This window comes from Cherax quadricarinatus, unplaced genomic scaffold (assembly GCF_038502225.1).
Source record: "Cherax quadricarinatus isolate ZL_2023a unplaced genomic scaffold, ASM3850222v1 Contig13, whole genome shotgun sequence".
NCBI lineage: Eukaryota > Metazoa > Arthropoda > Malacostraca > Decapoda > Parastacidae > Cherax > Cherax quadricarinatus.
The window spans coordinates 477,501-491,560 of NW_027195039.1; the positions used below are offsets into that span (position 1 = coordinate 477,501).

The following is a 14,060-nucleotide window of genomic DNA, read 5'->3' on the forward strand; positions in this document are numbered from 1 at the left end:
TACTTTCCCTCATCTCCCCCACACTCACCTATGCATATACACTTATTCAGACAAAATTATATCTTCATACTGGATGGTAATGTGATTTATTAATTCCACAGCATCAAATGGTAACCCTCAGACACCACAGTCTCTACACTTCATCAATCCAGCGGTGCCCAACCAGTACGCACAGGCCATTCAGGCGGTGGGGCAGATCATAGAAGATTATGACACAGATAAGCACTTTCCAGTTCTCGGCTTCGGAGCAAGAATGCCGCCAGATTATACTCAAGTGTCGCATGAATTTTTTGTTAATGGAGATCCATCCAATCCCTATTGCCACAGAGTTCAAGGTTAGTATCTATATTATTGTTTTATAAATAACCTTATCATTGTACTTGATGATACTGTGTCAGTCAGACTTAGTAATCATAATTTTTGTGTTATATTACTGATATATATAAAGATAATGCTAAAGATAAAAAGATTTATTTCTTTGTAAAGGTTACAATGTGTAATTACAATTTTGGTTTGCTAAGTACAAGGAAAACCACTATCATGCCTCAGCATGATAGTGGTTTTCCTAGTACAAAGTAACTACTTAAAACTAGACAAGGTAATAGTGGTTAACTTTATTAAAATCATTTTTTTTTTTTTTTTTTTTTTCAACAAGTCGGCCGTCTCCCACCGAGGCAGGGTGACCCAAAAAAGAAAGAAAATCCCCAAAAAGAAAATACTTTCATCATCATTCAACACTTTCACCACACTCGCACATTATCACTGTTTTTGCAGAGGTGCTCAGAATACAACAGTCTAGAAGCATAAACATATAAAGATACACAACATATCCCTCCAAACTGCCAATATCCCAAACCCCTCCTTTAAAGTGCAGGCATTGTACTTCCCATTTCCAGATCGTCAGGTCCCAAGTACCATTCGTCTCCATTCACTCCTATCTAACACGCTCACGCACGCTTGCTGGAAGTCCAAGCCCCTTACCCACAAAACCTCCTTTACCCCCTCTCTCCAACCCTTTCGAGGACGACCCCTACCCCGCCTTCCTTCCCCTATAGATTTATATGCTTTCCATGTCATTCTACTGTGATCCATTCTCTCTAAATGACCAAACCACCTCAACAACCCCTCTTCTGCCCTCTGACTAATACTTTTATTAACTCCACACCTTCTCCTAATTTCCACACTCCGAATTTTCTGCATAATATTTACACCACACATTGCCCTTAAACAGGACATCTCCGCTGCCTCCAACCGTCTCCTCGCTGCTGCATTTACCACCCAAGCTTCACACCCATATAAGAGTGTTGGTACTACTATACTTTCATACATTCCCTTCTTTGCCTCCATAGATAACGTTTTTTGACTCCACATATACCTCAACGCACCACTCACCTTTTTTCCCTCATCAATTCTATGATTAACCTCATCCTTCATAAATCCATCCGCCGACACATCAACTCCCAAGTATCTGAAAACATTCACTTCTTCCATACTCCTCCTCCCCAATTTGATATCCAATTTTTCTTTATCTAAATCATTTGACACCCTCATCACCTTACTCTTTTCTATGTTCACTTTCAACTTTCTACCTTTACACACATTCCCAAACTCATCCACTAACCTTTGCAATTTTTCTTTAGAATCTCCCATAAGCACAGTATCATCAGCAAAAAGTAACTGTGTCAATTCCCATTTTGAATTTGATTCCCCATAATTTAATCCCACCCCTCTCCCAAACACCCTAGCATTTACTTCCTTTACAACCCCATCTATAAATATATTAAACAACCATGGTGACATTACACATCCCTGTCTAAGACCTACTTTTACCGGGAAGTAGTCTCCCTCTCTTCTACACACCCTAACCTGAGCCTCACTATCCTCATAAAAACTCTTTACAGCATTTAATAACTTACCACCTATTCCATATACTTGCAACATCTGCCACATTGCTCCTCTATCCACTCTATCATATGCCTTTTCTAAATCCATAAATGCAATAAAAACTTCCCTATCTTTATCTAAATACTGTTCACATATATGCTTCAATGTAAACACCTGATCTACACATCCCCTACCCACTCTAAAACCTCCTTGCTCATCCGCAATCCTACATTCTGTCTTACCTCTAATTCTTTCAATTATAACCCTACCGTACACTTTTCCTGGTATACTCAGTAAGCTTATTCCTCTATAATTTTTACAGTCTCTTTTGTCCCCTTTCCCTTTATATAAAGGGACTATACATGCTCTCTGCCAATCCCTAGGTACCTTCCCCTCTTTCATACATTTATTAAACAAAAGTACCAACCACTCCAACACTATATCCCCCCCTGCTTTTAACATTTCTGTCATGATCCCATCAGTTCCAGCTGCTTTACCCCCTTTCATTTTACGTAATGCCTCACGTACCTCCCCCACACTTACATTCTGCTCTTCTTCACTCCTAAAAGATGGTATACCTCCCTGACCAGTGCATGAAATTACTGCCTCTGTTTCTTCCTTAACATTTAAAAGTTCCTCAAAATATTCTCGCCATCTTCCCAATACCTCCATCTCCCCATCTACTAACTCCCCTACTCTGTTTTTAACTGACAAATCCATATTTTCCCTAGGCTTTCTTAACTTGTTTAACTCACTCCAAAATTTTTTCTTATTTTCATTAAAATTTCTTGACAGTGCCTCTCCCACTCTATCATCTGCTCTCCTTTTGCACTCTCTCACCACTCTCTTTACCTTTCTTTTACTCTCCATATACTCTGCTCTTCTTATAACACTTCTGCTTTGTAAAAACCTCTCATAAGCTACCTTTTTCTCTTTTATCACACCCTTTACTTCATCATTCCACCAATCACTCCTCTTTCCTCCTGCCCCCACCCTCCTATAACCACAAACTTCTGCCCCACATTCTAATACTGCATTTTTAAAACTATTCCAACCCTCTTCAACCCCCCCACTACTCATCTTTGCACTAGCCCACCTTTCTGCCAATAGTCGCTTATATCTCACCCGAACTTCCTCCTCCCTTAGTTTATACACTTTCACCTCCCTCTTACTTGTTGTTGCCACCTTCCTCTTTTCCCATCTACCTCTTACTCTAACTGTAGCTACAACTAAATAATGATCCGATATATCAGTTGCCCCTCTATAAACATGTACATCCTGGAGCCTACCCATCAACCTTTTATCCACCAATACATAATCTAATAAACTACCTTCATTACGTGCTACATCATACCTTGTATATTTATTTATCCTCTTTTTCATAAAATATGTATTACTTATTACCAAATTTCTTTCTACACATAGCTCAATTAAAGGCTCCCCATTTACATTTACCCCTGGCACCCCAAATTTACCTACTACTCCCTCCATAACATTTTTACCCACTTTAGCATTAAAATCCCCAACCACCATTACTCTCACACTTGATTCAAAACTCCCCACGCATTCACTCAACATTTCCCAAAATCTCTCTCTCTCCTCTACACTTCTCTCTTCTCCAGGTGCATACACGCTTATTATAACCCACTTTTCACACCCAATCTTTATTTTACTCCACATAATCCTTGAATTAATACATTTATAGTCCCTCTTTTCCTGCCATAGCTTATCCTTCAACATTATTGCTACTCCTTCTTTAGCTCTAACTCTATTTGAAACCCCTGACCTAATCCCATTTATTCCTCTCCACTGAAACTCTCCCACCCCCTTCAGCTTTGTTTCACTTAAAGCCAGGACATCCAGCTTCTTCTCATTCATAACATCCACAATCATCTCTTTCTTATCATCTGCACAACATCCACGCACATTCAGACTTCCCACTTTGACAATTTTCTTCTTCTTATTCTTTTTAGTAATCTTTACAGGAAAAGGGGTTACTAGCCCATTGTTCCCGGCATTTTAGTTGACTTTTACAACACGCATGGCTTACGGAGGAAAGATTCTTATTCCACTTCCCCATGGATATAAAAGGAAAATTAATAAGACCAAGAACTATTAAGATAAAATCAAAGAAAACTCAGATGAGTGTGTATAAATAAATGTGTACATGTATGTGTAGTGTGACCTAAGTGTAAGTAGAAGTAGCAAGACATGCCTGTAATCTTGCATATTTATGAGACAGACAAAAGACATCAGCAATCCTACCATCATGTAAAACAATCACAGGCTTCGTTTTACACTCACTTGGCAGGACGGTAGTACCTCCCTGGGTGGTTGCTGTCTACCAACCTACTACTATTGTGAGGTAGTCAAGGTGGAGGTTTATAAGAATAATCATCTTGAATATTACAATTAATGGTTCAAGCAGTAGTATTTCATGGGTTGGCAGATGTTTAAAAGACTAGAGGTCACATAATAACTGATTAGAAGTTGTTTTGGTTAGTAATGAGAGATAAGATGATTTTTAAGCAGAGTCCTAAATTTATAAGTAGTCAGGAGATCCTTTACTGGTTCAGGTGGCTTGGGCACCCACCAGCCTTGTATGAGCACATTAGATAGGAATAAGTGGGAGCAAGAGTTTTTATGACTTGATGTGTTGTTGGAGCGTGAGAAAGGTAATATTTATGAAGGATTCATGGAAAGAAGTTATGCCAGAGTTGAGCACTGGAGGTGGGAAGGACAGTGCCAACACTCTGAAGGAGGAGTGGAGATATTGCACTAGAGAGCCATCAGAACTATGATGTCACCACTTTTCTGGCAAGACAGCGATTGAATGAATCATGGTAAAAAATCTTTCCTCTTTTTTTGGGGTGATTCGACCCTGGTGGGAGACAGCTGATGTGTTAAAAACAGTGTTGCTGCAGTAGCATACAGTAACTTTGTTCTTGATGTCATGTTATCGTTATGGTACAGTAACTGTTGTCAACTTCAGAATAGCTGCCATACATGCTTCTTCTGGAGCTTATTTCAAATATACCTGGAATCTACCTGGAGAGGGTTCCAGGGGTCCATGTCCCCATGGCCCAGTCCTTGACCAGGCCTCATTGTGAATCAGGACCTGATCAACCAGGGTGTTACTGCTGGCTGCACGCAAACCAACATATGAACCACAAACCAGCTGGTCAGGTACTGACTTGATTCAGGTGATTTGTCTCTTACAAATTAACTTCCAGCAGTAACCTACCTTCCTTGTGGGGGAAGTGGAGAAGAATTCTTCCTCTGTAAGCCTTGTGTGTCGTAAGAGGCAACTAATATGCCAGGAGCAAGGGGCTAGTAACCCTTTCTCCTGTATGCATTACTAAATGTAAAAAGAACAATTTTTTTCTTTTTTTTTCAGGGAGATGACTGTAGTGTTGAAAAAACAATTCAGTAACTCAAACCACCCTCCAGTATACTTCAGAATAATTTTCTCAGTACTGTACAGTGTTTTACAGTACTGTATAGTACTGTACAGTGCTGTATAGTACCGTACAGTAGATCCCCCACCAAAAATGTTCCTGATAATATATAGTTTCTTAGTTGAGTATTCAGAAGTTGGAACCTAACCTAACCTAACCTAATCTATTTTCCCATTGTCATCCATGTTACAATGATAGACTTGTTACCCAGTCATTGTCACCCATGTTATAATGATAGATGTTGGATAAATTTAGATTTAGAAGGGATGTAGGAAAATACTGGTTTGGGAATAGAGTTGCTACTAAGAAAAACAGTCTACAGAGTAAACCATATAAGCCATATGCTTGGGGAGCTTTAAAAAACTTAGAAAAATATATAAGAAGGGTTGGATTTGAGTAGAACCAGTCTAGTATTTGTTACTAAGGTTATTTAGGCTAATTTTTTTAATTGCATCGAGAATAGGTTGGACAAATAAGTATTTATTTATTTTTATTATCACACTGGCCAATTCCCACCAAGGCAGGGTGGCCCGAAAAAGAAAAACTTTCACCATCATTCACTCCATCACTGTCTTGCCAGAAGGGTGCTTTACACTACAGTTTTTAAACTGCAACATTAACACCCCTCCTTCAGAATGCAGGCACTGTACTTCCCATCTCCAGGACTCAAGTCCGGCCTGCCGGTTTCCCTGAACCCCTTCATAAATGTTACTTTGCTCACACTCCAACAGCACGTCAAGTATTAAAAACCATTTGTCTCCATTCACTCCTATCAAACACGCTCACGCATGCCTGCTGGAAGTCCAAGCCCCTCGCACACAAAACCTCCTTTACCCGCACCCTCCAACCTTTCCTAGGCCAACCCCTACCCCGCATTCCTTCCACTACAGACTGATACACTCTTGAAGTCATTCTGTTTCGCTCCATTCTCTCTACATGTCCGAACCACCTCAACAACCCTTCCTCAGCCCTCTGGACAACAGTTTTGGTAATCCCGCACCTCCTCCTAACTTCCAAACTACGAATTCTCTGCATTATATTCACACCACACATTGCCCTCAGACATGACATCTCCACTGCCTCCAGCCTTCTCCTCGCTGCAACATTCATCACCCATGCTTCACACCCATATAAGAGCGTTGGTAAAACTATACTCTCATACATTCCCCTCTTTGCCTCCAAGGACAAAGTTCTTTGTCTCCACAGACTCCTAAGTGCACCACTCACCCTTTTCCCCTCATCAATTCTGTGATTCACCTCATCTTTCATAGACCCATCCGCTGACACGTCCACTCCCAAATATCTGAATACATTCACCTCCTCCATACTCTCTCCCTCCAATCTGATATCCAATCTTTCATCACCTAATCTTTTTGTTATCCTCATAACCTTACTCTTTCCTGTATTCACTTTCAATTTTCTTCTTTTGCACACCCTACCAAATTCATCCACCAATCTCTGCAACTTCTCTTCAGAATCCCCCAAGAGCACAGTGTCATCAGCAAAGAGCAACTGTGACAACTCCCTCTTTATGTGTGATTCTTTATCTTTTAACTCCACGCCTCTTGCCAAGACCCTCGCATTTTCTTCTCTTACAACCCCATCTATAAATATATTAAACAACCACGGTGACATCACACATCCTTATCTAAGGCCTACTTTTACTGGGAAATAATTTCCCTCTTTCCTACGTACTCTAACTTGAGCCTCACTATTCTCGTAAAAACTCTTAACTGCTTTCAGTAACCTACCTCCTACACCATATACCTGCAACATCTGCCACATTGCCCCCCTATCCACCCTGTCATACGCCTTTTCCAAATTCATAAATGCCACAAAGACCTCTTCAGCCTTATCTAAATACTGTTCATTTATATGTTTCACTGTAAACACCTGGTCCACACACCCCCTACCTTTCCTGAAGCTTCCTTGTTCATCTGCTATCCTATTCTCCATCTTACTCTTAATTCTTTCAATAATAACTCTACCATACACTTTACCAGGTATACTCAACAGACTTATCCCCCTATAATTTTTGCACTTTCTTTTATCCCCTTTGCCTTTATACAAAGGAACTGTGCATGCTCTCTGCCAATCCCTAGGTACCTTACCCTCTTCCATACATTTATTAAATAATTGCACCAACCACTCCAAAACTATATCCCCACCTGCTTTTAACATTTCTATCTTTATCCCATCAATCCCGGCTGCCTTACCCCCTTTCATTTTACCTACTGCCTCACGAACTTGCCCCACACTCACAACTGGCTCTTCCTCACTCCTACAAGATGTTATTCCTCCTTGCCCTATACACGAAATCACAGCTTCCCTATCTTCATCAACATTTAACAATTCCTCAAAATATTTCCTCCATCTTCCCAATACCTCTAACTCTCCATTTAATAACTCTCCTCTCCTATTTTTAACTGGCAAATCCATTTGTTCTCTAGGCTTTCTTAACTTGTTAATCTCACTCCAAAACTTTTTCTTATTTTCAACAAAATTTGTTGATAACATCTCACCCACTCTCTCATTTGCTCTCTTTTTACATTGTTTCACCACTCTCTTAACCTCTCTTTTTCTCTTTTTTCTTGCATCACTTCTACTTTGTAAAAACTTCTCATATGCTAACTTTTTCTCCCTTACTACTCTCTTTACATCATCATTCCACCAATCGCTCCTCTTCCCTCCCGCACCCACTTTCCTGTATCCACAAACTTCTGCTGAACACTCTAACACTACATTTTTAAACCTACCCCATACCTCTTTGACCCCATTGCCTATGCTCTCATTAGCCCATCTATCCTCCAATAGCTGTTTATATCTTACCCTAACTGCCTCCTCTTTTAGTTTATAAACCTTCACCTCTCTCTTCCCTGATGCTTCTATTCTCCTTGTATCCCATCTACCTTTTACTCTCAGTGTAGCTACAACTAGAAAGTGATCTGATATATCTGTGGCCCCTCTATAAACATGTACATCCTGAAGTCTACTCAACAGTCTTTTATCTACCAATACATAATCCAACAAACTACTGTCATTTTGCCCTACATCATATCTTGTATACTTATTTATCCTCTTTTTCTTAAAATATGTATTACCTATAACTAAACCCCTTTCTATACAAAGTTCAATCAAAGGGCTCCCATTATCATTTACACCTGGCACCCCAAACTTACCTACCACACCCTCTCTAAAAGTTTCTCCTACTTTAGCATTCAGGTCCCCTACCACAATTACTCTCTCACTTGGTTCAAAGGCTCCTATACATTCACTTAACATCTCCCAAAATCTCTCTCTCTCCTCTGCATTCCTCTCTTCTCCAGGTGCATACACGCTTATTATGACCCACTTTTCACATCCAACCTTTACTTTGATCCACACAATTCTTGAATTTACACATTCATATTCTCTTTTCTCCTTCCATAACTGATCATTCAACATTACTGCTACCCCTTCCTTTGCTCTAACTCTCTCAGATACTCCAGATTTAATCCCATTTATTTCCCCCCACCGAAACTCCCCTACCCCCTTCAGCTTTGTTTCGCTTAGGGCCAGGACATCCAACTTCTTTTCATTCATAACATCAGCAATCATCTGTTTCTTGTCATCCGCACTACATCCATGCACATTCAAGCATCCCAGTTTTATAAAGTTTTTCTTCTTCTCTTTTTTAGTAAATGTCTACAGGAGAAAGGGTTACTAGCCCATTGCTCCCGGCATTTTAGTCGCCTCATACGACACGCAAATAAGTAATAATAATATATTGGCAGTTTGGAGGGATATGTTGTGTATCTTTATACGTATATGCTTCTAAACTGTTGTATTCTGAGCGCCTCTGTAAAAACAGTGATAATGTGTGAGTGAGGTGAAAGTATTGAATGATGATGAAAGTAATTTCTTTTTGGGGATTTTCTTTCTTTTTTGGGTCACCCTGCCTCGGTGGGAGACCGCCGACTTGTTGAAAAAAAAAAAATATCTTTATTTCTACAAGTACCTGTACAAGGTACACAGACCATAAACACATGATTGAGAGGGGTTGGATTTAAGCAGGACTTGCATATGAGTTAAAAGGGTTATCAAAGCTTATTGCTTAACCCTTTGACTGTCGCGGCCGTATATATACGTCTTACGAGGTACCGTGTTTGACGTATATATACTCATAAATTCTAGCGGCTTCAAATCAAGCAGGAGAAAGCTGGTAGGCCCACATGTGAGAGAATGGGTCTGTGTGGTCAGTGTGCACCATATAAAAAAAATCCTGGAGCACGCAGTGCATAATGAGAAAAAAAAACTCCGATCGTTTTTTTTAATTAAAATGCCGACTTTGTGGTCTATTTTCGTATAGTATTTATGGTTGTATTCTCGTTTTCTTGGTCTCATTTGATAGAATGAAAAATATATTATAGAAATAGAGGTGATTTTGATTGATTTTACTATAAAAAGAACCTAGAAATGTAGCTCAAAGTAGGGGAAATGTTTGATTTTTGCCGATGTTCAAAAGTAAACAAATGGTGTCATTGTCCAATAAATGTCCAACTAGCCATTCTAATATGCAGTCATGAATGGGTTGATGTTATTTATACAATTATTACAGTATTGCAGTAGTCTGCATAATAGTAAGTCTTCTATTTTTTGTTTGAATAAAAATTCAAAATAGAAAGCAAGAGTAATATCAGAGGAGCCTGGAGACATGACTGATGAACAAAGAAAATGTTATTTTAGAGCCAGGAATGTCTGCATTGTTCATTCTGGACCATATTTTGAAATTGTCATATTTTTTAGTTTTCGTGAAATTGGCCAAATTGCAAATTTCTGACCACATTATTAGGTAGTTGAAATCGGTAAATGGGCAGTTTTTTGTACTCAATCGATAGAAAAAATGGAGTTCTGAAGAAATAGCTATGAGGTTGGGCGACTGGAACAATGAAATTAGCCGAAAATAGGGCTCAAAGTGGGCGAAATCGCCGATTTGTAAACAGTGCCGAGGTCGCTAACTTCGCGAGAGCATAATTCCGTCAGTTTTCCATCAAATTTCGTTTTTTTGGTGTCATTACAATCGGGAAAAGATTCTCTATCATTTCATAAGAAAAAATTATTTTTTTTTTTAAATTTTGTGACACCAGGAGACACCTCAGGATTGGGGGTTGCGACAGTCAAAGGGTTAAATTTTGCGACACCAGGAGATACCTCAGGATTGGGGGTTGCTGCAGTCAAGGGGTTAAGCAAGATTGAAAATGGGTTGGGAAAATAATTTTTTTAGTGGGTTGGGTTTGAAATGGACGTGCATAGTATGGGCCAATAGGCCTGTTGCAGTGTTCCTCCTTTCTTATGTTCTTATGACCATAGTTGACATCAATGACATACTACTATATAGAAAGCCCCTTGTTATGCAGAGCATTTTCCACAAATTTGGTCAGTTTTGACTCAGGATGCAACGCACACCAGTCCACTAACACCCAGGTACCTATTTTACTGATGGGTGAATAGGGACAGCAGGTGCCTTACGAAAATACATCCTAATGTTTTCCAGCCATACTGGGATTTATCCCTGGACCTCGGTGTGTGAGCTGAGTGCGCTAGCAATCGAGCTTGGGAAAGAATTAAATTTGAGAATGATGTGCATAGTGAAAGCAGTTGACCTATTGCAGTGCTTCTCCATTCTTATGTTCTTATATTCAACTTTCAAAATAGCATTGGTGAAACTACCAACTATACATTACGTAAAATGACACATGCAACAAATTAGAAATTTTATTAAATCAACATTTTGCTCTTAAGGAGCAAAATGTTGGCTTGATAAAGCTCCTGATGAGCAAAACATTGCCACAGGAAAATATCTCATTAGTTTCACATGTGTCCTTTTATCCTAACATTCGCTACATCAGACTGATATTCTGTATGTCTGCTAAACATTAATTAATGCCAGGTCCTATGCCCTGGAAGGCAACACTCACCTCACACTGAGTGTCTGTAGTTCAATACCTGGCTGGGTGGAAACATTGGGCGTGTTTCCTTACACTGCTGTCCCTGGTCACCTAGCAGTAAGTAGGTACCTGGGTGTTAGTTGCCTTACACCTGCAGTCCCTGATCACCTAACAGTAAATAGATACATGAGTGTTAGTGGACTAGTGTGGGTGGCATCCTGGGGGACAAAATTGAAGGACCACAGTGGAAATAAGATACTGTCCTCGATGACACACTGACTTTCTTGGATTATCTTGGGTGGCTAACTCTCCAGGTTAAAAATCGAACAAATCTTATTTTCCACAGGAGTGCTTGAGGCCTACTATGCATGTGTGAGTCGTGTTCAACTCTATGGACCCACAAACTTTGCTCCAATCATCAACCATGTTGCTCGGTTTGCTTGCTCTAACAAGGCCGGAGACAAGTACTTCATTCTTCTCATCCTCACTGATGGTATAATCACTGACATGGCTCATACTAAAGAGGTAAGGCAAAAATTGATGCCAGTGAAGGGCTCTTAATCCAAGGAATTGGACTCATCCTTACATTGAACCTGACTGACTCTCATTCTCCAGGCGCTGTATGACCTTCAGGGGTTCAACGCTTCTCATAAGAATGAAACAAAACAAATGAACTACAGTGGACCCCCGGTTAACGATATTTTTTCACTCCAGAAGTATGTTCAGGTGCCAGTACTGACCGAATTTATTCCCATAAGGAATATTGTGAAGTAGATTAGTCCATTTCAGACCCCCAAACATACACATACAAACGCACTTACATAAATACACTTACATAACTGGTCGCATTCGGAGGTAATCGTTATGCGGGGGTCCACTGTATTTCTAAAGTGATTGACTGTACAGTAAACAATTACTTCCTAGAAAGTCTCTTGTTATACAAGATACAGTGGTACCTTGGTACTCGAACAGCTCCCAACTCAAACAGTTCAGTATTTGAATGCTTTAGTCAGTAAAAAAATTGCTCGGTAATCGACCGTTTGCTCGGCACTCAACCGAACAAACACAACCTGCCTATTGCTCTTATAAAAGAAATGTGTGCAAAATGGGGAGAAGTACAAAGTTTTCTTGAAAAATATCACCCAGACATAGCTGTAGCAAATCGTGTTATAAACCTGCTTAATGACAATACTATGTCTCACTTCAGAAACATTTTAATACACAAACAAAAGCAAATTTCATTAGACAGGTTTCTAGTGAGACAGAGACGCAGGGAGTCTCAGGAAGAAAGCACAAAGACACATTAATGTATATCTTTCAACAATAGTTCTACCATACACTTCACCTTATAACTCTTATAGTCTCTCTTGTCCTTTTTTTCATATACACTGGAACTGTGCATGATGCTCTTTGTCAGTCCTTAGGTACCTTCCTATCTTTCATGCATGTATTAACAAGTACACCAACTGCTCTGTGATTATATCTTTTTCCTGACCACCTGATGCACTCTCTCCACCACCTGATGCTCTCTCTCCACCACCTGACTCTCTCTCCACCACCTGATGCTCTCTCTCTACCACCTGATGCACTCTCTCCACCACCTGATGCACTCTCTCCACCACCTGATGCACTCTCTCCACCACCTGATGCACTCTCTCCACCACCTGATGCTCTCTCCACCACCTGATGCACTCTCTCCACCACCTGATGCACTCTCTCCACCACCTGATGCACTCTCTCCACCACCTGATGCACTCTCTCCACCACCTGATGCACTCTCTCCACCACCTGATGCACTCTCTCCACCACCTGATGCACTCTCTCCACCACCTGATGCACTCTCGCCACCACCTGATGCACTCTCTCTACCACCTGATCTCTCTCTCCACCACCTGATGCACTCTCTCCACCACCTGATGCACTCTCTCCACCACCTGATGCACTCTCTCCACCACCTGATGCACTCTCTCCACCACCTGATGCACTCTCTCCACCACCTGATGCACTCTCTCCACCACCTGATGCACTCTCTCCACCACCTGATGCACTCTCTCCACCACCTGATGCACTCTCTCCACCACCTGATGCACTCTCTCCACCACCTGATGCACCTCTCTGCACCACCTGATGCACTCTCTGCACTCTCTCCACCACCCGACGCTCTCTCTCACCACCTGATGCACTCTCTCCACCACCTGATGCACTCTCTCCACCACCTGATGCACTCTCTCCACCACCTGATGCACACTCTCCACCACCTGATGCACTCTCTCCACCACCTGATGCACTCTCTCCACCACCTGATGCACTCTCTCCACCACCTGATGCACACTCTCCACCACCTGATGCACACTCTCCACCACCTGATGCACTCTCTCCACCACCTGATGCACTCTCTCCACCACCTGATGCACTCTCTCCACCACCTGATGCTCTCTCTCCACCACCTGATGCACTCTCTCCACCACCTGATGCACTCTCTCCACCACCTGATGCACTCTCTCCACCACCTGATGCACTCTCTCCACCACCTGATGCACTCTCTCTGCACTCTCCACCACCTGATGCTGATGCTCTCTCTACCACCTGATGCACTCTCTCCACCACCTGATGCACTCTCTCTACCACCTGATGCTCTCTCTCACCACCTGATGCACTCTCTCCACCACCTGATGCACTCTCCACCACCTGATGCACTCTCTCTCCACCACCTGATGCACTCTCTCCACCACCTCTCTCTCCACCACCTGATGCACTCTCTCCACCACCTGATGCACTCTCTCCACCACCT

At 41.3% G+C, this 14,060-nt stretch overlaps 1 protein-coding gene across 3 annotated transcripts in view; it reads left to right on the forward strand.

The window, feature by feature from the left end:
* LOC128685843 (copine-8) overlaps window positions 1–14,060 on the forward strand; it is a 93,630-nt gene that overhangs the window by 53,873 nt on the left and 25,697 nt on the right. For all 3 annotated transcript variants that reach the window (XM_053772543.2, XM_070079750.1, XM_053772542.2), the window contains exons 5-6: window positions 102–335; window positions 11,616–11,794. In XM_053772543.2, the coding sequence (XP_053628518.2) occupies window positions 102–335; window positions 11,616–11,794 (413 nt within the window). The remainder of the gene's footprint in view (window positions 1–101; window positions 336–11,615; window positions 11,795–14,060) is intronic.